The sequence below is a fragment of the Anomaloglossus baeobatrachus genome, chromosome 6, assembly GCF_048569485.1.
Source record: "Anomaloglossus baeobatrachus isolate aAnoBae1 chromosome 6, aAnoBae1.hap1, whole genome shotgun sequence".
Lineage (NCBI taxonomy): Eukaryota > Metazoa > Chordata > Amphibia > Anura > Aromobatidae > Anomaloglossus > Anomaloglossus baeobatrachus.
Window position 1 is genome coordinate 159,526,326 of NC_134358.1, and position 21,995 is coordinate 159,548,320.

Here is a 21,995-nt window from a genome sequence, read left to right on the forward strand (position 1 = left end):
GAGGATTGGAGAAAAACCTTTATATTTACTCCCAAATTTTCTATTGCCTGTACCTCGCAGGAAAAAAACTACAAAATCTCATCGCGGTGGTACCGATGCCCAGACACCCTTCATTCCGTTTTCCCGTCTGTATCAGACGGGTGTTGGCGTTGTGGTAAAGAGAGGGGCACTATGCTACATATATGGTGGAGCTGCAAAGCTATCAGGAAATTTTGGTTCTTTGTCTTCTCAGTATACAACAAGATAAGTGGCGACAATTTACTTGCGACCCCAGAGGTTGCCCTATTGTCGATCCTACCCGAATCCATCAAAGCGCAGAAATCAAACCTACTTCGCTTCTGCCTTGCAGCAGCGCAAACTCTGATCCCTAGGCACTGGAGATCCCCGAGAGCTCAGAGTATGACAGACTGGTTCACAGAGATGACTAACATCTGTAAAATGGAAGATCTGACAGCAGAATTAAATGGCTCATCGGAAAAATGTGTTCGAGTCTGGGGCCCTTGGATGTTGTTCTTGGACTCCCCCCCCCCTCCTTCAGGTCTTGAGACTGTGACTTAAATTATTCCACCCTCTTGCTCGATGGGAGAAGAGGGATAAAAACAAATCCTAGGCTGGACCCCTTGTATGCTCCCCTATGCGAGTGCTAGAACTAGCATTGAGCAATCTCTTTTTGGAACCCCCTGATCCTTTTCTTTTCCCTCTCTTTACTCTCCCTCCCTTTTTCTCTTTCCTCTTTAGATAGCCGCCTCTCTCTCTAGGGTCCTTGCCCTATCTCTTCTTCTGGCTTCTTTTAGACCACCCGATACAATAAAGCCACAGTTGATTTATCTTGTTCCTGCAGAGACCTATTACCTTTCTCAGGGAATCATTCACTATATGTGGTCTCATTAACTTTGTATTTGGTTTTTGGATGTAACCATATAATTGATTTAAGGCGATATCAGTCGATTATTCATACTGTTATTTATCTTCTGTATTTACTTGAAAAGTTTTAAATAATAAGAGATTAAACATAAACAGATATACTCAAAGAGTGCCCTACCCTCCTCTTCAGGTGGTTTTAAAATACATATTTTAATTGAATATTTGTGAGTACAAATACCAGGCCCATATTTCTTGTAAGGTTGGCACAAGTGTATGTCTTTTTATTGGAAAACACAAGGTATAAAAAAAAGGCAAAACCGAATGGAAATAACATTAATTTTACATTTCTCTATCTTAAAAAAAAAAAAATACAGATTTTGGTTATTGAAATACTTGCGGGTTGTCCACTACTGGATAACGCTCTGCTTAATCAATTGAGGACTCAAAAACAACGGATACGCACCTTCAGCCGCAGCACAGCTGTTCCAGCGATGTAGGCAGTTCTGTTCCTGAAAATGTGTGACTTCTTGTGGCATGTCCAGGCCACCCATTGGCTGCAGCTCATGAATATTTTTCAAGGAAGGATGTCCACTCTGACAACATAGCAATGGTTGCAGCTGACGAATGGCCGCTCATTGTGGGCAGTCTGCACATAACCAAAGTCATGTCACTTTCAGGGAACACTGGAGCGGACATCAGTGGAATGGTGACAACGCAGAAGGTGGGTATCCATAGCTTTTATTTAAATTAAGGTCCTAAATTCATTTATGCTGGGGTTGTACAGTAGTGGACAATCCCTTTAAGTTGTTCTTAACTTACATGTGAAACACCATGTACAATACTGCTAACACAAAGCTACTATATATGAATGTACATTAGCTATTCTATAGTGCACTGAATAGTGTACAACATTCTCTTTATTGGATAGCTTTGGTATTCTTAAAAAATAATTGGTCATAGTAGGAAAGGCTAATGTGAAATAGAAATGTATCTTTTAACCAGTGTCTCCTACAACACCTTCATAATACCAAAAGTATCTCCATGACAGATCATGAACAAAGTACTAATTAGACAGTGCAGGGTGTTCCTACAAATTTGACAGCCAGATGAGTCTCCAAACAGCTCAAACTTTAGTATTATGTTGACATCAGACAGGCAACCTTACCCATCTCAAATTTAAATAGGGAGGAGAAAATAAAAAAAAGATAGCCTTTTACACTTGCACTTTGGAAATATAATACATATTAGAGGCCCTGAATACCCAATACAAAATAAAGATCAACATTTGTTTTACGTATGAAAATATCTACAGAAAGTATAAATATATTTTACAAAAAAAGGGATACTAATCAAATCTAGTAATAATAAAAGTACAGAGTACCAAAAATTAAAATAACTATTACATTGCAAAATAGTACCAAAAATGAAATACTAAACAAATTAACTATACCTAGAAATTAGATACATTCACTTAAAGGGGTTGTCGATTACTCAGACAAACCTTTCTCAGAGTGTTTGTCCCCGTTAAATTAAAACACTTGTCTCCAGTTCTGTCGCCACTCGATGTCCCAGGGCTTACATGATGTTACTTCATGTGAGCCCTGTGCCCAATCAGCACTGATTTCACTCTCCCCACCTTCAGACGTATTAAAACAGCAATACAAAGTGAGCGGCCTTCCACAGCTCTGACTTCCTCTTGATGTTTGGTTTGTTCAAAGGCGGCGACAGTGAAGGCAGGGGGCTCGCGTGAAGCAACATCATGTAAGCTCTGAAAGAGAGTGTGCGAAAATGCTAGATCAATTTTAGCAAGTGTCTTGATTTTAACAGGGGCAAACACACTGAGAAGGGGCTGTCCGCGTAGTAGACAACACCTTTAATCTTATACAACTCTTCCACTTCTACTCTGTAGAAGTATTTGGACAGAATATTGACCCATAACCGTTTTGAGGATGGGTTTATTATACTAGCCACACTTTACCTGTTATATATAACAAAGTGTAAATATCCCACAAGATAAATAAAGGCACTTACCAGTGAAAAATGCAGCAGATAGAAGAAAAAAAAAAAAGACAAGTTATGATCGACTCTCTCGGTTCCTAAAGCTAGCACTACAGTCGTAGAAGAACACAAAACCAATCTACATTTGCTCTACTGTGTTTAATTGACAAAAAAAAAAAAAAAATCCTGTAAAGGAAAATAACCTTCTGGATGTAATATAGTTTCTTAACATTACAAAAGTGCACTAACAAGAACAAAATGTCTTTGGCAAGGAATCACTTCAATTCACTTCAGAAGGGCACGGTATAGTGACAAGGAATGTTTGGTTGTCCGTTCTTGTTCCATGCAGAATATTAAATCCCTGAGACTAACCCGAGTTATTCTTGGAACAAACAGTGATTTGGGTACACTGAAAACAGAAGATCCAATTGGATGATACCCCTAAAAAAAAAACAAAAAAAAAACAAAAAACAGAGTGAAAATATATTAATGTTACATAAAAAAATTAAATACATCCTGAATGTTATTGGCAAAGTGAGGTTTGTTTTATTACCACTACCTCTCCTAAAAGGTTTGCTTCCAGAATTTAAAGTCTTCTGCTACCTACAGGATAGTTGATAACCTTCTCATATGATAGGGAAAACCACTGGGATACCACCAACTCAAAGAAGGGGCTCTTAAAAGCTATACCTTAATGGACATTGTGCTTGTACAGCACTGCTCCACTTATCCTCTGAGACATCACAGCCAGTCCTGCATATAATAAATGATGTCACAGTTGCATACCACAAAACATTAAGGTTATGTCTGCACGCTGCGTTCTTGATTTGATAAAATAATGCACCCTCTGGCAGACTTGACAACTGTAAACCCTGCGTTTGAAAAAAACAAAAAACAAACCCACAGTGAAAACTCATGAGTTTTCGGTGCATTTTTGTCAGTGCGTTTTTTAAAGGAGAAATAAAATATAATAGGATAATTGATAGCTACCTAGAATAGATAGAAAAAAATAGAAAGAATAGATAGCTAGAAAGAATATATAGAAAGAACTTATAGAATAGATCAGAAAGAACAGGTAGAATAGATAGAAAGAAATAACTGAATAGCTTGATAGAGGGATAGCGAGCTTGGATAGCTGTTTTTTTTTTTAAATCTTTTTTTTGGTAAAAAAAATGACATTGGGTCCTCCCAATTTTCATATCCACTGCAAGAACACCAGCAGCTGCAGGCTGCTACTGTCAGCTGTCTGCTGTACCTTGGCTTGTTATGATAAATAGAGAGGATCCCACACTTTTTTTTTTTTTTTTAAATGACATGGGGTCCCCCCATTTTTTAAACCCAGCCAAGGTGCAGCAGACAACTGAGGGCTAATATTAGGGTGGGAAGGCCAATTGTTATTTAGCCCTTTCCAGGCTAACAAAAGCAGCCCACTGCCGTCTCAGTAGTGGCGCATCCATAAGATGTGCCAATTCTGTCGCTGGACCAGGCTCTTCCCGTTGCCCTGGTGCAGTGGCCATTGGGGTAATAAGGAGTTAATGGCAGCCCACAGCAGCCACTGAGTCCTAGATTAGTGATGGCAGTCATCTATAAGACCCCGCCCTATCATTAACTGTAAGTGAAAGTAAATAAACATACACCCTGAAAATCCTTTATGTGGAATACAATACATAAAAAACCTTCTTTCACCACTTTATTAACCCCTTAACAACCCTGCAGGTCCGAAGCAATCCACACGAGGTCCCACAGCGATTCGGCTCTGCTACATCCCTGTCCTGTCACAGCAGCACCGTAGATCATGACTGGCCGCTGACAGCTGACAGAAACAGAGCCCGTAAGTGAGAATGAACTCTGTTGAACCTCTGACATCCGTCCGTGACACAGGCAGTAGTTCGGGGCCTGCAGCTGTGATAGAGGTTCACCAGAAATAAATTCTCATCGCACGGCTCTGTGTCACATTTGCAGTCACAGGTGAAGGACTCCAGCTGTGACCGGAAATAACCTGAGTGACAGCACCACTGATGGCGCGGCTCACTTCAGTCACTCGGGTGATTTGCTGTCACAGGTAGTGGACTCCAGGTATGGCAGCGGTTAACTTGAGTGAGGTCACCACTGATAGCGCAAATCACTTCAGTTGCTGCGTGCCGCTCACAGCAGGCAATCTTGTTCTACGGCACATGCTGCGAGTGTCAGATGTAGTAGTGCTGGAAGAGTTGCGGGACCTTGTGTGGATTACGTCGGACCTCGGGGGGGGTGTTTGTGGGGTTTATAAAGTGGTGAAAGAGGTCGGCTTATTTGTTTTTTATTTCAAATAAAGGATTTTTCGGTGTTTGTGTTTACTTACTTTCACTTAGAGATTAGTGATGAGGGGGGGTATCATAGATGCCTGCAATCACTAACCTAGGACTAGGTGGCTGCTGTGGGCTGCCATGAACTCCTTATTACTTCGATTGCCAACGCATTAGAGCAATCAGGATGAGCCGGGTAAAGTCCCGGGACCGTTGCATCTAATTGATGCAGCAATGCCGGGCGGCTGCTGGCTGATATTGGGATGGGGGGCTCCCAATAATGTGGGTCTCCCCTGTCTGAGAATACCAGCCCTCAGCTGTGAGGCTTTATCTTGGCTGGGTATCAAAATTGGGGGGACCGCACGCTGGTTTTCCTTAATTATTTATTGTACTGTACGATATAGACCTGACCACCGGTTGCTGTGATTGGTTGCAGTCAGACAGCTGTCACTCAGTGTGGGGGCGTGTCTGACTGCAACCAAAAGGCGCCGGTGGGCAGGCAAAGCAGTGAATATTAAATGAGCCTAATGAGCGGCCGGCACTTTAAGAAGCAGGAGAGGCCGTGACAGCCGCACTTGTGATCGGTGAGTATGAGCCGGAGAGAGACAGAGAGAGAGCGAGCGAGAGACAGAGAGAAAATGGAAAAAAGTTGGTGACCTGCGCTTTTGTTAACAAAAATGCATCCAAAACGCAACCAAAAAGCCGTGCAAATGCACAGCTAAACATTTTGGTTGCATTTTAAAAACACACCTCATTCATTTCAATGGGTGGAAAAATGTTCAGAAAACGCATTGAAGTAATGACATGCTGCTTTTTTTTAGGCATCGATTTTGACAAATATTTGTCAAACAAAATGCTGCCTAAAAAAAAGCAACGTGTGGATGGAAATTCTGATTTCAAAGACTTTGATGGGGAAGCAAAACGCATGCATTTTGTCAATGATACAGCGCAGTTTAAAACGCAACCAAAATGCAAGAAAACATGCGCACATGGCCTAGAAGCCCCATTCTTGGAATTCTAGAAGTCCGAAGCCTCCGATTAGTAAGCTATAACTTTTCCTGTGGCGAACAATCCATTAACTATACATTACAGTAATTGTACTTCTATTTGCCTTAAAAAAATGACATAACTGCAAAATGAGAAAAGACAAGTGTCATTGCGAACACACCCTAATAGCTTATCTGAGCTCACCGAATGGTATGCTAGCCATACACGGTCGTGGAACAACTGGTCTTCCTTGCAGAGAACAAACTTTTATAGTGCTCCTGAAGAATAGTGCTGTACTCAAAGAATAAAACAGAGAAGAGGGCTAATGATTTCTATTTCTAAAAGTTGTAAATTGGATTTTTTTTTTTACATGCATGTAAATATAGAAGAGGTGATCTAACCGATTGTGTTATCACTTGTGATTGCCGAGGTCTTAAATGTGCTCTATATATTTACAATGACAAACAATAGGACAAGAAATCATATTTGAAGAAAATTGTCATCAGGTTTTTGCTCTGAAATCTGATATCAGCATAATGTAGAGACAGACACTGATTCCAAACATGTGTCAAAATTCTGTCAAAACAGCTTGGTGCAGTTTTGATAGAATCCCTGTTTTGTGCTAAAACGTCTGGGCTGTGTATAACCCCGCCAAAAAAAAACAAAGCCACAGCAAAGGATAACCACAGGGTATATATATATATATCACGGAAGATCTCAAAAAAGAAAAACCCTGTTAAAAATTAACTTTTAATAGATAAGTTAAAAGGCCCAAGACAGAGAACACATATAATTTAAAATTGAACAAGGTACCACAAAAGGTCAGGGCGCAATAGCAGTCACATAAGAGATCTCACAAATACAGTACATGATACTCACATGCTAGGCAGGTAAAACAGGGAATGGCACCTTTCAGTCAATAAGTATTCAAGGGCAAATGACCCTAAGGGTGCCTTCACACTTTAGCGATGCAGCAGCGATCCAACCAGCGATCTGACCTGGTCAGGATCGCTGCTGCATCGCTACATGGTCGCTGGTGAGCTGTCAAACAGGCAGATCTCACCAGCGACCAGTGACCAGCCCCCAGCCAGCAGCGACGTGCAAGCGACGCTGCGCTTGCACGGAGCCGGCGTCTGGAAGCTGCGGACACTGGTAACGAAGGTAAACATCGGGTATGGTTACCCGATGTTTACATTAGTTACCAGCGCACACCGCTTAGCTTTGCTCTCCTAGCTACAGTACACATCGGGTTAATTAACCCAATGTGTAATGCAGCTACATGTGCAGAGAGCAGGGAGCCGCGCACACTGTTTAGCACTGGCTCCTTGCTCTCCTAGCTACAGTACACATCGGGTTAATTAACCCGATGTGTAATGCAGCTACATGTGCAGAGAGCTGGAGCCGGCAGCGTGAGAGCTGCGGAGGCTGGTAACTAAGGTAAATATCGGGTAACCACCTTGGTTACCCGATGTTTATCTTGGATACAGCTTACTGCAGCTGCCAGACGCCGGCTCCTGCTCCCTGCTCGCTTCATTTGTCGCTCTCTCGCTGTCACACACAGCGATCTGTGTGTCACAGTGGGAGAGCGCCTTTGAAGAAAACGAACCAGGGCTGAGTGTAACGAGCAGCGATCTCGCAGCAGGGGCCAGATCGCTGCTCAGTGTCACACACAGCGAGATCGCTAATGAGGTCACTGCTGCGTCACAAAAAGCGTGACTCAGCAGCGATCTCGGCAGCGAGCTCGCTGTGTGTGAAGCACCCCTAATATGTGTATAACCCCAACACCTCTGACTGACAGATACACCTTGAATAGTCAACAGCCTGCTCTGCAAATTAGACCTAGCCCTGAGTAGAGATAAGCTCCTGCTGATGAAACACTGATTGTACTGAAACTACAAAACACAGTCCACTACTTGACATAGTACATAGTCAAAACCTGCCTACAGATCCCCTTTAAAGTACCTTGCTTCACAGTACTGACCAGTAGAGTATTTATGGTCTGTATTTAGTGGCCCAGAACTCTACATTTTGTAGAAATTATGGTTTAAAATGACAATCCGATTCCTGATATAAGAATCGTTTTCTTACACTGGGAGGAAAACAGTCTGAAGACAAATTCCCCCCTCCCGGCACAGATTGTGGGTTTCATTTAGACCACCATACTGCTATACTGCAAATATGGGGTTAGCACCAGACTGAAATCTCTGTCACGGGTGTCAGACTGTCCTGTGGTGACCAGCTATAGACGGTCACATTGTTTGGCTGCACAAACTGCTCCCTGACCCATCATTCCTGATTGGTTTACATACCTTTCCCTTTACGACTCTGTGGCGATGTTCAGCCTGTCAGCTGCAGTTCATCAGTACTTCCCTTGTCTTTATATACCTTCACTTTCTATTACTTGGTTCCGGTGATATTTGATACATCTTTATCAAGTCTTTAGTGCAATCAGGCAAATCTTGGTAGTTGTTGCAGCTTCTCTCTCTGAATCAACAAGATAAGTTGTTTGTTATTTTCCTGTGTGTCCTTTAGTGCCTAGTGGGGTTGATGAAGACCTCACCCCATTCGCTCCCTACCTAGGGCCCAGATAAGGGTCAGCCTAGGGTCAGCTATCCGGCTCAGCGCATAGGTGCGGAACATATCTAGGGCGGTGAAGGAACCCAGGGCCCAGCGGTAGGCTTGGTCAGGGGTCACCACCTTCCCCTTCCCTAGACACAGGTTTTCCTTTCTCTTCTGCTTGGTACTTCCCTGTACCTAGTGCGAGTGTTTCCCTCCAATCAGCTGTAATGAAGCGCTTGTGCATGTAGAAAGATCACCTGTTGTCCAGACAGCATAATACAAAGAAGGGAGCAGCCTCCTGGACTATAATGTGAGCCCTAAGTTGTCCCACTAGGCTAGTCTAATACCATACTCGCACAATGAAAAAGACTGCGTAATCAAGAGGAATTTCCCCAAATATTGCAGTATCCTGGTAGATGTTGCAGTTAGAAGTAATGGTCACACTAGGAAAACTATGTTGCTGTGGGGAAAGAGTGGGAAGGGGGACAATTCCGGTACCAGTGCAGCTGCTGCAGAACTATTGTGTGCTGCACTGTGGTATTGTTTCTTCTAGGCATTATATTTTCATTGCATGGTGGTAATGGCTTACCGATTGACCCAAGCATCGATATGGATTGGCTAGTGAAGTTACAGAACACGCTGCTTACATAGATTCCAATAATTTCTATGGGAGTGTTGAAAACCGGCATAGCTCAGTTGCTCTTGGTTGATGCTCCAGCTCCAATAGTCACAGCTGGATGGAGTTCTTGCTGTGTCAGGGCTATTCAGATCTCAGCCTTTCATGGCTTTTAGCCTGTAATGCATAGTGCTGTTATTTCCATATTTTAATATAATGTGAGCAGGATTCCTTGCTGGTTGTAACTGTCAATAAAATACTTTTTCCATCTATTTCAGCTCAGAACAGATTGCTGGCTCTTGTCATTATCTACAGAGTTACATAAAAGGAATTTGAGCTTTTCCCTTCGGAACGATGCTACAGCAAGAATCTGGAGACAGACGATATTTAACGCTTCCTATCGAACATATGGAGAATATTTCACTTTTTTAAATTCAATTTCTTCCAGTGTAGTGTACTTAAAATGCTACCAAGTACAGGTCATAGAATAAGAAAGCTTCCTTGTCCCTTTAGACACAATGCCACAAGGTCGGGTCTTTTATACGACAACCTTGTGTGATCTGAGGGAAATTATAGTAATGCAGCACAGCTGCCAGCGCAGGGTTGAAAACGAGGTCAAATCCGCAGGAAGCAGCAGAAAGCCCGAGGCAACATTATAAATGAAACAACCCCCAAGGGAGTTGCAGCAACCAAGGAGTGATGTCCTTCAAACTTTAGAATTATAGAAAGGTGAAAGTATAATCAAATACTTCTGCTTGACATTTCAGAGAGCAGACAGTGTTTTATCCAATGCAACACTTCTCTCGATACATGAAATGTAGTTTTCCCGTGAACGGTGTCAGAAGGATTGTAAAATGCTCATCTGTAATCATGCGCTATCTTTTTTATAATAAAAATGTACATCCTACATTCCATAGACAAACTCTGGAGAAAGGAGTGATCATTGGAACTATTATCACTGTTTTTAGTAAACACTCTAGAAACATCAGGTATGAAGAACTTTCCACCATTGTTGGAGGCAACAATGTATGTTCACACAGGTTTTTTTATGTAGAATTTATAGCAAGATTAGTTTCAAAATCCATTTAAAATAAACTGTATGAACACACCGTGAAACTCAGGTCTCCCAATATACAGTGTGTCCACCCATATCCTGTTCACGGCCATTAACTTGAGAACGGCGGCAGCTAAAGGCATAGAAATGGTGTCTAGGTATAGTAAAGTAGCCATGCGCTACGCAATGAAACCACCTTTAGCGCCACCTGGTGGAAAACAATGGAGTTAACATTTTTATCTCGAAAACGGAACGAGATAGAGGAAAAAAAGTGAATTACAAAATTGTAGGGCATCATGAATAGCTCATCCATCTCTCCCCGTAATAGTTGTCGGCACTTTATTCTTTACTGGATCATCTTTACTAAGAACCAAGGAAAAGCAGCTTACCGCTCTGTAGATAGGAATATATAGCTGTGCTGGAAATACATTTCTTGTACATTAATATTGTATAGGTTGTTAGTGTTTTGAATTAGGTTTACTTAGCTGAAACTGCAGGTCTCCTTTAAGGGAATTGACATCTTCATAATTTAACAAAATTTCCACAGAATAGGTGATAACCTGCTGATTGCTGGGACCATCAGTGATCCTAAGGGGTACTTCTCACATAGCGAGATCGCTGCTGAGTCACGTTTTTTGTGACGCACCTGTGACCTCATTAGCGATCTCTCTGTGTGTGACACTGAGCAGTGATGCGGCCCCCTGCTGTGAAATCGCTGCTACACACAGTGCTGGTTAATTTTTTGGACGTTGCTCTCCCGCTTTGAAGCACATATCGCTGTGTTTGTTAACGAGAGAGCAACGATTTAATGTGCACTGAGCAGGGAGCCGGCGTCTGCAAGCGGCGGACGCTGGTAACCAAGGTACACATCGTGTAACCAAGCGAAACGCTTTGGTTGGTTACCCGATATTTACCTTGGTTACTAGCGTCTTCCGCTCTCAGGCTGCTAGTGCCGGCTCCCTGCACACGTAGCCAGAGTACATATCTGGTAAATAAGCAAAGCGGTTTGCTTATTAACCCGATGTTTACTCTGGCTACGAGTGCAGGGTGCCAGCGCTAAGCGGTGTGCGCTGGTAACCAAGGTAAATATTGGGTAACCAAGCTTGGTTACCCGATATTTACCTTAGTTACTAAGCGCAACATCGATTCCACGCGTCGCTGGGGGCTGGTCACTGGAGAGATCTGCCCGATTGACAGCTCACTAGCGATCATGTAGCGACGCACCAGCGATCCTGACCAGGTCAGATCGCTGGTGGGATCGCTGGAGCGTTGCTAAAGTGTGACGGTACCCTAAGCACAGGGCTCTGAAATGCCCGTTAGAATGGAGTGGATGCTTTGTATACATTGATTGTCTATGGGACTGATTTAGATAGCATTCACAGCGACAGCTCCATTCTAATGGGGTTCTTCAAAGCCCTGTTCTTGGGATCCCTGGAGATTGCAGTGGTAATAACCCCAGTGGTCAGCAACTCTCCACAGGACTTGGTAAGATACCTTTAAAAATGAACCGATCACCAGGATTTTCATATATAAGCTAAAGCCAGTGCTATACTGGCACTATCAGGCTGATTCTCCACATAGCATTAGTGGTCAGCTCGGATGTTTAGGCTTTCAAATCCAAAAAAGTAAAGTTAAAAAAAAAATAAATAAATAGGCAGCTGCTTGAGTGGCAGCTGCAATGGAGCAGATAATATCTGGGTGGGTATTCAGATGGATTCCTGGACCCCTGTCTGTTGTTCCTCCTGTTCTCTATGCTAATTTTACTATTCACTAATTTCTTCACTAAGATTGCGTCAGAGTTGGCGCCTGCACATAGTGCTTATCTCCGGCGCTATCTTTGTGAAGATCGTGTTACCCCCTGCTATTCTATTCTTACGGCTGAGAGGACGGCGCATGCGCCCTCGCTTCTTCTGCTCTCATTGTGCCCACGGGAGCGTGCGTGATCACAACAGAAGTGGAGACTGCCTTCTGAAACAGCTGATTGGAGGACACGACAGACTGGAGGAACAAGACGACAGCAGCGTCCCAGGGACATCAGCACTGGATCGCACGGCACGGGGTCAGGTGAGGCAAGTTCACAATGGACTCGCCTAACCCCGTGACGTCAGTGCCGCTGTACTGGCACGGTGTCCAGGCAGGCTGCTGTGCTGGCACGTTGTAGTCTTCTGCAGCTAATAAAGTCCTCTGATCAGCTGTTCTCCACTCCTGTTGTGATATAAAAACCCAGCCTCTTCTAACCTTGTGCCAAAACACAGCAGCTATGGGTTCTTCTAAGCAGCTGCCTAGCAGTCTGAAAATGAAAATGGTGGAGACCCACAAAGAAGGAGAAGGCTATAAGAAGATAGCAAAGTTTTCAAGTTGCCCTTTCCTCAGTTCGAAATGTACTTACGAAATGGCAATTAAAATAGGACTCTCTGGCCACAATGATCAAAAGGTGTGTGTGGAGAAATAAAAGGGCACAGAATTTAAGGAAAATAACATTGCCAATCATTAAGCATGGGGGGTGGATCAATCATGCTTTGGGCTTGTGTTGCAGCCATTGGCATGGGGAACATTTTTCGGGTAGAGGGAAGAATGGATTCAATCACATTTCATCAAAACTGCTGTGGGTGGAGAGGGGTAACCAATGAAAAATGATACTTGCTAAAAGTTATATGTAGTTTTTTTTCTGAATGTGAACACAGCTCCGCCCCTTTCGGACATGTTTTTTCCATCTCCTATATAAGAAAGTCCTTGGTTACCCCTCTCCACCCACAGCAGTTTTTAATTGCAATGAGATGACACACAGTTAGGGTCACAGAGCTAGGGACCCCAATATAGAGATATACCTTGACGAGGTTTTGGGGCTCAGTTACATTGATCAATGCGATTGCTAAATATCTCCTTTTTCCTAATATTCATGGCAGGTATGCAATTCATTATTCACATGTTCAAGTTAGCAAGTAGCATTTTTCATTGTATTTTCCAATATTTTTCCATATGCTTGAGGCATTATATACCTTTCTCTCTGATGCGTCTGCGGACTCAAGACTAGCGGCTGATCAGTGCTCTTATCAAACATTGCCAGACAAGCCCTTGTTTCGTGGTTATTGTTTGGTCCAGTTCTGGACGACATTTTGGAGAAGGCAGAAGACATAAGAAGGGCTTTCCCGCATTTGAAAGATTCTTTTGGAGAAACATAACCTGGAAAGGTCCTCCTAGAGATTAGAGCAGTTGGCCTGACTGAAAGAAAGCTGAGAAAGGTTTCATGTTCAGAGGTCCCTCACAAAATTACAATAAGTCCTCCCAATGATTAATTTCCCTAAGTAGGAGGGAGACTTCCCTTTTTCTTTCCTGCATGGGAAAGGATCTCCTCAAATGAATGGATTCCTGGCCTCATAAGACCAGGCCTGAGGCTACCGTTCCAAAAGACCCACCCCCCTGCAGAAGTTTGTCTTTACACTTCCAATAGCCTTGCAAGGGGAACAGTTGGCTTTGGAGGTAGAAGTAGGAAATCTGGTAGAAAAGTTGGTCCTCTTGGAAGTTCTCATACAGGAAAAAGGGGAAGGGAATTACTCCCCCCCCCCCCCTTTTTTTTGTAAAGAAACCCAACGACACTTTGTACAAATAAATATAGAATGCCTGAAAAAATATTTACAAATACAGACTTTCAAGATGGAGTCTATGAGATCCACAGTAAAAGCTCTGCTCCCTAATTGTCCCATGGCAGTTCCAGACTTAAAGGATGCATACTACCATGTACCCATGTGTGGTTTTAAAAGCTTCTCAGAGTAGCCCTGCTCATGAATTGAAAGATCACACATTTTCAGTACAAAACCCTTCCATTTTGGTTGGCAATAGCACCAAGTGTTTTTACAAAAATAATACCGGCAGGAACGGCTCATCTTTGGGAGAAAGGTTCTCATTATTCCCTATTTGGACAATTTCCTTATAGGCAGTTCAACCCTATAATGTGCCAATCTTCTGCAAGACGTCTGCTCTACTTTAAAAGAGCTAGAATGGATTCTGAATCTCGAGAAATGAAGATTGATACAGTACAGATTTTTTTCGGGCACACATTGGACTCAAGGATATAAGAGTGTTGCCTTCCAGGGGCCAAGTCAGTAGGAATTCACAAGCAAGTGGTACGTGGAGTAAGGGCTCCCAATATGTCTCAGGGGAGTGATGTCACTTCTCAGCTCCCTATCCTCATCTATTCCAGCAGTTTTTTGGGCTCAAGCGCATACCAGGGTCTTTCAATAGGACATTGAAAGAAACCAAGCCATCCTAGGAGATCATCTGGAGGGAAGGAGAACATTGCAGGTTGGCAGTGTCAGATCTATTTGGTGGTAGTTGAACACGGAGATCTTGGCCAGAGGCATCCTCTGGATGAATCAAATTTCAAGTGTAGTCATCACGCACGCAAGTCACAAAAGGTTGGGGAGCTCACCTACGGCACCACCTGATCCAGGTGGGTTGGTTGAGACAAGAAACGTATGCTTCCTCGAACGTAAAAGAATTAAGCGGGCTTTACATGCAGCGATATCGCTAGCGAGCGTACCCGCCCCCGTCGGTTGTGCGTCACGGGCAAATCGCTGCCCGTGGCGCACAACATCGCTAAACACCCGTCACACTATACTTACCTGCCTAGCGACGTCGCTGTGGCCAGCAAACCGCCTCCTTTCTAAGGGGGTGGTTCGTGCGGCGTCACTAAGCGGCCACCCAATAGAAACGGAGGGGCGGAGATGAGCGGGACGAACATCCCGCCCACCTCCTTCCTTCCTCATTGCTTGTGGCCGCAGGTACGATGTTGTTCCTCGTTCCTGCGGTGTCACATATAGCGATGTGTGCTGCCGCAGGAACGACGAACAACATCGTACCTGCAACAGAACAATAATCAGGATAGGAACGACTGGACAACGATCAACGATATGGTGAGTATTTTTGATCGTTACCAGTCGTTCCTGTGGTGTCACACGCAACAATGTCGATAACGAGGCCGGATGTGCGTCACGAATTCAGTGATCCCAATGACATCTCATTAGCGATGTCGTCGCGTGTAAAGCCCGCTTTACTTGCAGTAGAGTATGCGGCAAAAGATCTCCTGCCCTCTCTGAGAGGACATCATGTGAAAGTTCTTTCGGACAATCAGGTGACAGTGGCTTATTTGAACCATGAATGGACGACACAATCAAGGAATCTGATGGAGATTGCAGGCAGAATATTTTATCTAGCAGACAACCACCTGAAATGCTTGACAGCCATACATATAAAGAAGGAGAACTGTATGGCGGACCTCTTGAGCCGCAATTGATTGAGGACAGACGAGTGGGTCTTAAAGCAGTCTATTTTCAATCAGATAATGGATATTTGGGGTGTTCCAACAACAGACCTTTTTGCAAACAACAAGAACAGAAAGGTCAGACTGTTTTGCTACCTGAATCCAAACGACCAACTTCATATGGCAGACGCCCTTTTAAACAAGTAGGATTTCAGCCTTGCTTAGGCCTTCCCTCCGATAGCTCTGATACCAATGACCCTGAGTAAAATCAGGGAAGACAGAGCAACAGTAATTTTAATAGCGTTCTGGCCGAAAAGACCATAGTTCTTTTGGTTAAACAGAACGTCGATCACCAGTTCATGAGCACTAAAGGAACTTCCAGACTTTTTTCCACAAGGGCCGACTTGCCATCCCCAGACTGACAGGTTGCATCTGACAGCATGGAATTTGGCAGGGCGCTACTAAACAATAGAGGTTTTCCCCCAATCTAATCTCTTCCCTCCTGCAGAGTAGAAAACCTGAAACCACAAGAATTTATAGTAGGACTTGAAAGAAGTTTTTTTTTTATCATCTACGGGAGAGAGTTCGAAAGGGTCGGTACAAATTACGGGTTTTGTGCCCACAGTAAGATACGATGCTTTTACATGGGTTAAAGACATAAATCTTTTTATCCGGAAACTTAAATGGAAAAAATATTTCGCAGTCAACAACCGGATGAGATGTCATAAACTGGACCTGCCACTGGATATGATGAGTGATTTTGACACTTTGATGGAATTAGAGGAGGAAGGGAGTAGGATGATGGGTGAAGGCCCTTTCTCCACACTCAAAAATAAAAGTACAAAGATGCCACCCCAGGGCGATTATGACAGTACAGAGATATTTTACAAATTGGTGACCTCAGAGTTGACTAAGATTGACCCAAAACATAATCCCACCCCAGCGAACATGACCAAGCAAGAGAGAGAGGTTTTAAGTAATTTGGAGAAAAATCTCGAAATAATTATAAAACCGTCTGATAAAGGCGGGAATACAGTGGTCATGAATAGGGGTAATTACCTACGGATGTGTTTGACACTCCTAAACGACAAGGACACTTATGAAATAGTAAGGAAGGATCCAACTGACACCTTCAGAGGTGAACTGGAGGAGCTATTGATCATGGCTAAGGATGACAAACTGATTTCTAAGGAGGAATTTGAATATCTACTCCCCAAACATCCTAAGATAGCAACTTTTTATACGATGCCGAAAGTGCACAAAGGACTTGATCCCTTGAAAGGACGACCAATCGTCTCGGGGATCGATGCCCTGTGCCAAAATATTAGCACGTATGTAGACCAAATTCTGCGACCATTCGAAACTGTTTTACCATCACACATCAAGGATACGATGGACCTACTTAGGAGAATAGAGGATATTACTGTAGAGAAAGAGGCTATATTGGTGTCGATAGATGTGGAATCTTTATATAGCCGAATCCCCCACAAACATGGACTGAGAGCCATTGATTATTTTCTTTCATCTCGTGGAGTACAATATAACACCCACAATAAATTTGTACGAGAATTGATGGAATTTATTCTGACTAGAAACTACTTCCTGTTTGATTCTAGATTCTACCACCAGCTCAGGGGCACAGCGATGGGGAGCCCATGTGCCCCCACGTATGCAAACTTGTTCCTGGGCTGGTGGGAGGATACGGTGGTTTTTAGTGAAGACGATTCAATATGGTGCCCCCAGATCTCTTTCTGGGGGCGCTATATTGATGACATCTTTGTGATATGGTCCGGGACCAGGGAATCGTTCATCTCATTTATAGACCATTTGAACATTAATAATTTAGATCTCAGATTAACATATGAGATTGGTGGGAATAGGATTCCGTTTCTTGACATCTTCATTCAGAAAGACACGAATGGACGATTAAAGACAAACATATATAGAAAACCGAACTCTACGAATAACTTGTTACATTGGAACAGTTTCCATCCACTCCCCCTGAAAAAAGGTATCCCCAAGGGGCAGTTCCTGCGAGTACGCAGGAACTGCTCCTTGGCTGAGGACTTTGATAAACAGTCAAAACATCTAAAAAATAGATTCCTACAGAGGGGATATCCTCTAGAGACTGTCAAGACGGCCTGTGAACATGCCTGGCAGAGTGAGCGGACAAGATTATTGATTCCAAGAAATAAGGATGAGAGAGAGCAGAAGACAAGATTGATCGGCACCTTCGACGACCAAAATAGGAAAATAATGGGGATCCTTAGAAAATATTGGGGGATCCTGCGAAATGACCCAGATATTGGGGATTCAATTACCAATTTTCCCTCTGTGACATATCGAAGGGGTCGAACAATCAAGGATCATGTGGTGCACAGTCTATATACCCCTCCTCAAAAAGCAGGCACTTGGCTGGACAATAGAGGAATGGGGACCTTTAAATGTGGGAAGTGCTCTCTCTGTAAATTCATCATTCCATCAAAAGAGTTTACAAGTGTTAGCACAGGGAGGACATATAAAAACCGGAACTTCGCCAATTGTAGGACAGAAGGCGTGGTTTATCTTTGTACATGTACATGTCCTCTCAACTATGTAGGGAAGACCAAAAGGCAGTTGAGAACGAGAATTAGTGAGCATCTAGGGGATGTAAGAAATAAAAGAGACACCCCCATTGTTCGCCATGTAAATAGCTGTCATGGCGGCAATGTAGGAGTTCTGTCGTTTAGGACAATAGAGACTATCCCAGTCCCGGCGAGGAGAGGAGATTGGGATAAAATGATTATCCAAAGGGAGACCCGATGGATATTTTGGTTGCGAACCACACATCCAGAGGGGCTCAATGAGCAGTTGAGCTTTGTGAGCTTCATATAATGTGTATAATCATGGGCAAAATCTAGGGAGCACATAGGTCTCCTTCCATGTGAAGGAGAGTGTTCATATTGTGGCTGCAGGGAATGAGTAGCCAACGATGTAATCAGTGTATAGTACCAAATGCATAAATGCAGGTTGAGCTTAATGTTCAGATAATGGATTTGTTGTATGATGAATAGACTTGCCCTACTATAGAGTTTTCCCTTCCACAAACCCCCCCCCCCCTTTCCTGTAATTAAGAGGTCATTAATATGCAGAAGCACGAGAAGTAGGGAAAAAGAGAGGCATGGTTTAGCCTGTAAAGAAACTGTAATTTGTTACTTACACAGGATTGAGCAGGCTTTAGAATAGAATGGGAACTGATTGACGTTTTAATTCATGGAATATCTGTTGATTCATTCATTAGTTGATTCATTCTGAGTCTCAGGATTATAAATCATGTCTATAAATCATGTTGATCCCCTTCTAAAGAAAAATAAAGGGTGAAATGGCGTGGTGCTTAGTATACGTACGGCCTGTCTGCCAGGAGTAGTAATGGAGTATGGGTGTGATGACGCCGGCTCTTGATGAGCTGTTCCTGGCAGTGATATAGTAGTCTGAAACGCCCCTGTCAGGAGCTGAACTAGTTAACTATTACAACTGGGAAGGGGGCGGAGTAATGAGATTCTAACCTCCGAGACCGGAAGTGGGGAAATCCCACAGGAATCTCGGAGTACGTAACAGCTGATAGTTGGGACTGGAAGTGCGGTACTGAGCATCACGTATAGGAGGAATCAGCTGACGATCAAAACATTGGGGATGAGGTATGCTAACGCCCCCTCCGTAGCGTGCCTGTCACTAAGTAACAAGCCGGAAGTGAGGTGATATGACGCTGCAACTGGAGGGAGATCTAAATCACTTGGCGTTCTGAAGCGTGCCTGTCACTAAGTAACAAGCCGGAAGTGAGGTGATATGACGCTGCAACTGGAGGGAGATTTAAATCACTTGGCGTTCTGAATGTATCAGACGCCATTATACTCCATACCATTGGCATGCGTCCTGCCTGTGAAGACATCTGAGTGAGTACTACTATAAGTGGTTTCTTGACCTAAGAGAGGAAGGAAGGAAGGGGGGCTGATATATATACGTATTTTGTTGGTTTTCAGCTGATTACAGCACGTTATCTGAAGGATCCGTTCTACATTCTGTGACACTAATAAGATGTATACATGTGGACAGTGAAATTTGTAAGTAAATACGAGTGGAAATGGAATTTTACTGAATGTAAATGTAATATGTGATGGATTTATGTATCATATGTTATTTCACAGCCGGGTACTGCACCTCATTGGAGGATCAATTTTGTGGCATAATAGTAATGTGAGTAATGGATTATCTGTGGAATTCGGGATTGTTTTTTGCTCTATGGTAGGGTGGTTAGTCCTCTAATGGAGACATATTGATGTTTTCAGTTTTGCCATCGATGCGATTACGCTATGGACAGCCCCTGATGAACCTCCGGTCGATCCATGGTCCGGGAGGAGAAACGCGTCGGGCAGTGAGCTACGCATGGGAGCGAAGCAGTGGTCATCTGGCTACATCATTTTTGATTGACATCTATTAATTCTGATGCATAGGCGACATGGACTGTGTCTCTAGGCTAAAAATCTGATTATGTGCTGTTTATAACAGTGAATTTAAGTATAGATAAGGGTAAAACCTGGAATATCTATCTAACCTAGGGCTCTTGAGAGTGTCTGAATGGATGTATGAGATTCTCACTGAGATAAGATACTGAGGCCCACAGTGTTCAGCAGCACTTTATAAGACTGCCAGGTCAGGGCCTGTAGGGTCAGTCCACGTCGAGCGGGGGCGCCATTGCGTATATTATAATAGGGTGCCAACCCCCGCGGTCAGGAAGGGAGAGAGTAGGGATTTGCCCAGAATCATCCCTGTGACCTCAATATGCAATCCGAATGATATTGGTTTTAATTTGCACTTTGTTTTGGTTTTGATTAATAAAATATTGGATTTTATGGGGTTCTTTGTTGGGTTTTAATAGATGTAATACCCCATTTGTCATTTCTTTTGGTTGATCGGTACAAATTACCTCTATTTTAGGATTCTTTCAGAATGATTTAGAACAAGGACTGTCAGTCAGTACTCTGAAGGTTCGTTCAGCTGTTCAACACTATAGGATGGATCTGTCTTTTTCTGACCTCACCTTTAGGAGAAGGTTTCTGTAGGCTGTAGTCCCCCCACCACCTTAACACTAGAAGTCCCAGAACTTTCGAGCTCCCCCTGAAGTCCCAAAAGAGGGTCAAATGACATACAACAATCTGAATAGAACTAACTAGAAACTAAATGGCTAAACTCAATGGAAAACAACAACCTCCTGTGGTGCGAAAGTAATGGCCTTAATTACAGAACAAAAGACGGTGATGATAGGATGTTAGCCAAAATCCTTCAGGTCATTTGGACCCGTCTCTGGGTTCCAAAGGTAGAAATGTTAAATGACCCCTCTCCGGGACTTCTAGTGTTAAGGTTTTTTCTTTTCTCTAATTCTCTCGTGGTGCTGTCATGGGTGCTTGAAAAATATGGAATTACTTACTGGTAATGTGTTTTTTCAGAACCACGACAGCACCCTTACACTCAAGAGCAGGGAGGGAATGTATCACCCATCTTTTATCCTTAACCATATGTTCACGTGAGAAGGTAAAGTGTTATGTTAATATTTTTGGTTAGAGGTGCTCTGTAACCTCCTGATATGGGGAGAGGTGTCACTCTTTTTATCCTTTAGGTTTCCTGTCCTTGAAGGGCAGATCTCCTCTCTCTTAATGTGGACATCGGTTTCGAAAAAAGACATTACCAGTAGGTAATTTATTATTTTTGTGGCCTAAAACACACACAAAAAAGTGTCATTTAACTTTATGCCTTTTAGAGATCATTTAATCTTCAACTTGGTTAACTGTTCACAATAACAGTAATGCTGACCATGGGTGCCGAAACGCTGCTAGCCAAACACTCGTTCAGGCAGACAGATCTTTTGATTTCTCCCTATACAAACGTTCTAGGTTAAAATCCCAACTGCTTAAACCTCTCTCTTGCTGGGTGAGAGTAGGGAGGCTCCCATACACATCAGATGGTTATCTACTGCATCTTATTGGATTCTATAACAGGAAGCAAAGCATAAAGGAGAGTTTCCAAAAGTAATTGTCAGAAGGATGTCATTATGATCACAACCACTTGGTGTGGTTGTGCAGACAATAGACACAAAACAATAGTTTGTATGTGACTATTGTAACGTTTTGATTAGTGTGGACTTGCTACTGCATGTCTTTGGAGGAAAGACAATTTCTTTCTTGGAATCAGTGAAGAAGAGTAAAAGTGAGCATCTCATAGTGGTTCTGGCTGCTGCTAGCTCCACTCTTGAATAGTAACCACTGACCAGGAATAACTGCCATTTTTGTTTTACAAAAGTTTTCTACACAAACCCAAGAAATGGATTGTCGATGGCTT

The 21,995-nt window shown here is 43.1% G+C and overlaps 1 protein-coding gene across 1 annotated transcript in view; it reads right to left on the minus strand.

Moving 5' to 3' along the window:
* Positions 1-3,070: 3,070 nt before the first annotated feature.
* TAF4B (TATA-box binding protein associated factor 4b) overlaps positions 3,071-21,995 on the minus strand; it is a 141,980-nt gene continuing 123,055 nt past the window's right edge. Inside the window, exon 15 of the mRNA XM_075316370.1 lies at positions 3,071-3,303. Within this exon, the coding sequence (XP_075172485.1) occupies positions 3,148-3,303 (156 nt within the window). The 3' untranslated portion in view covers positions 3,071-3,147. The remainder of the gene's footprint in view (positions 3,304-21,995) is intronic.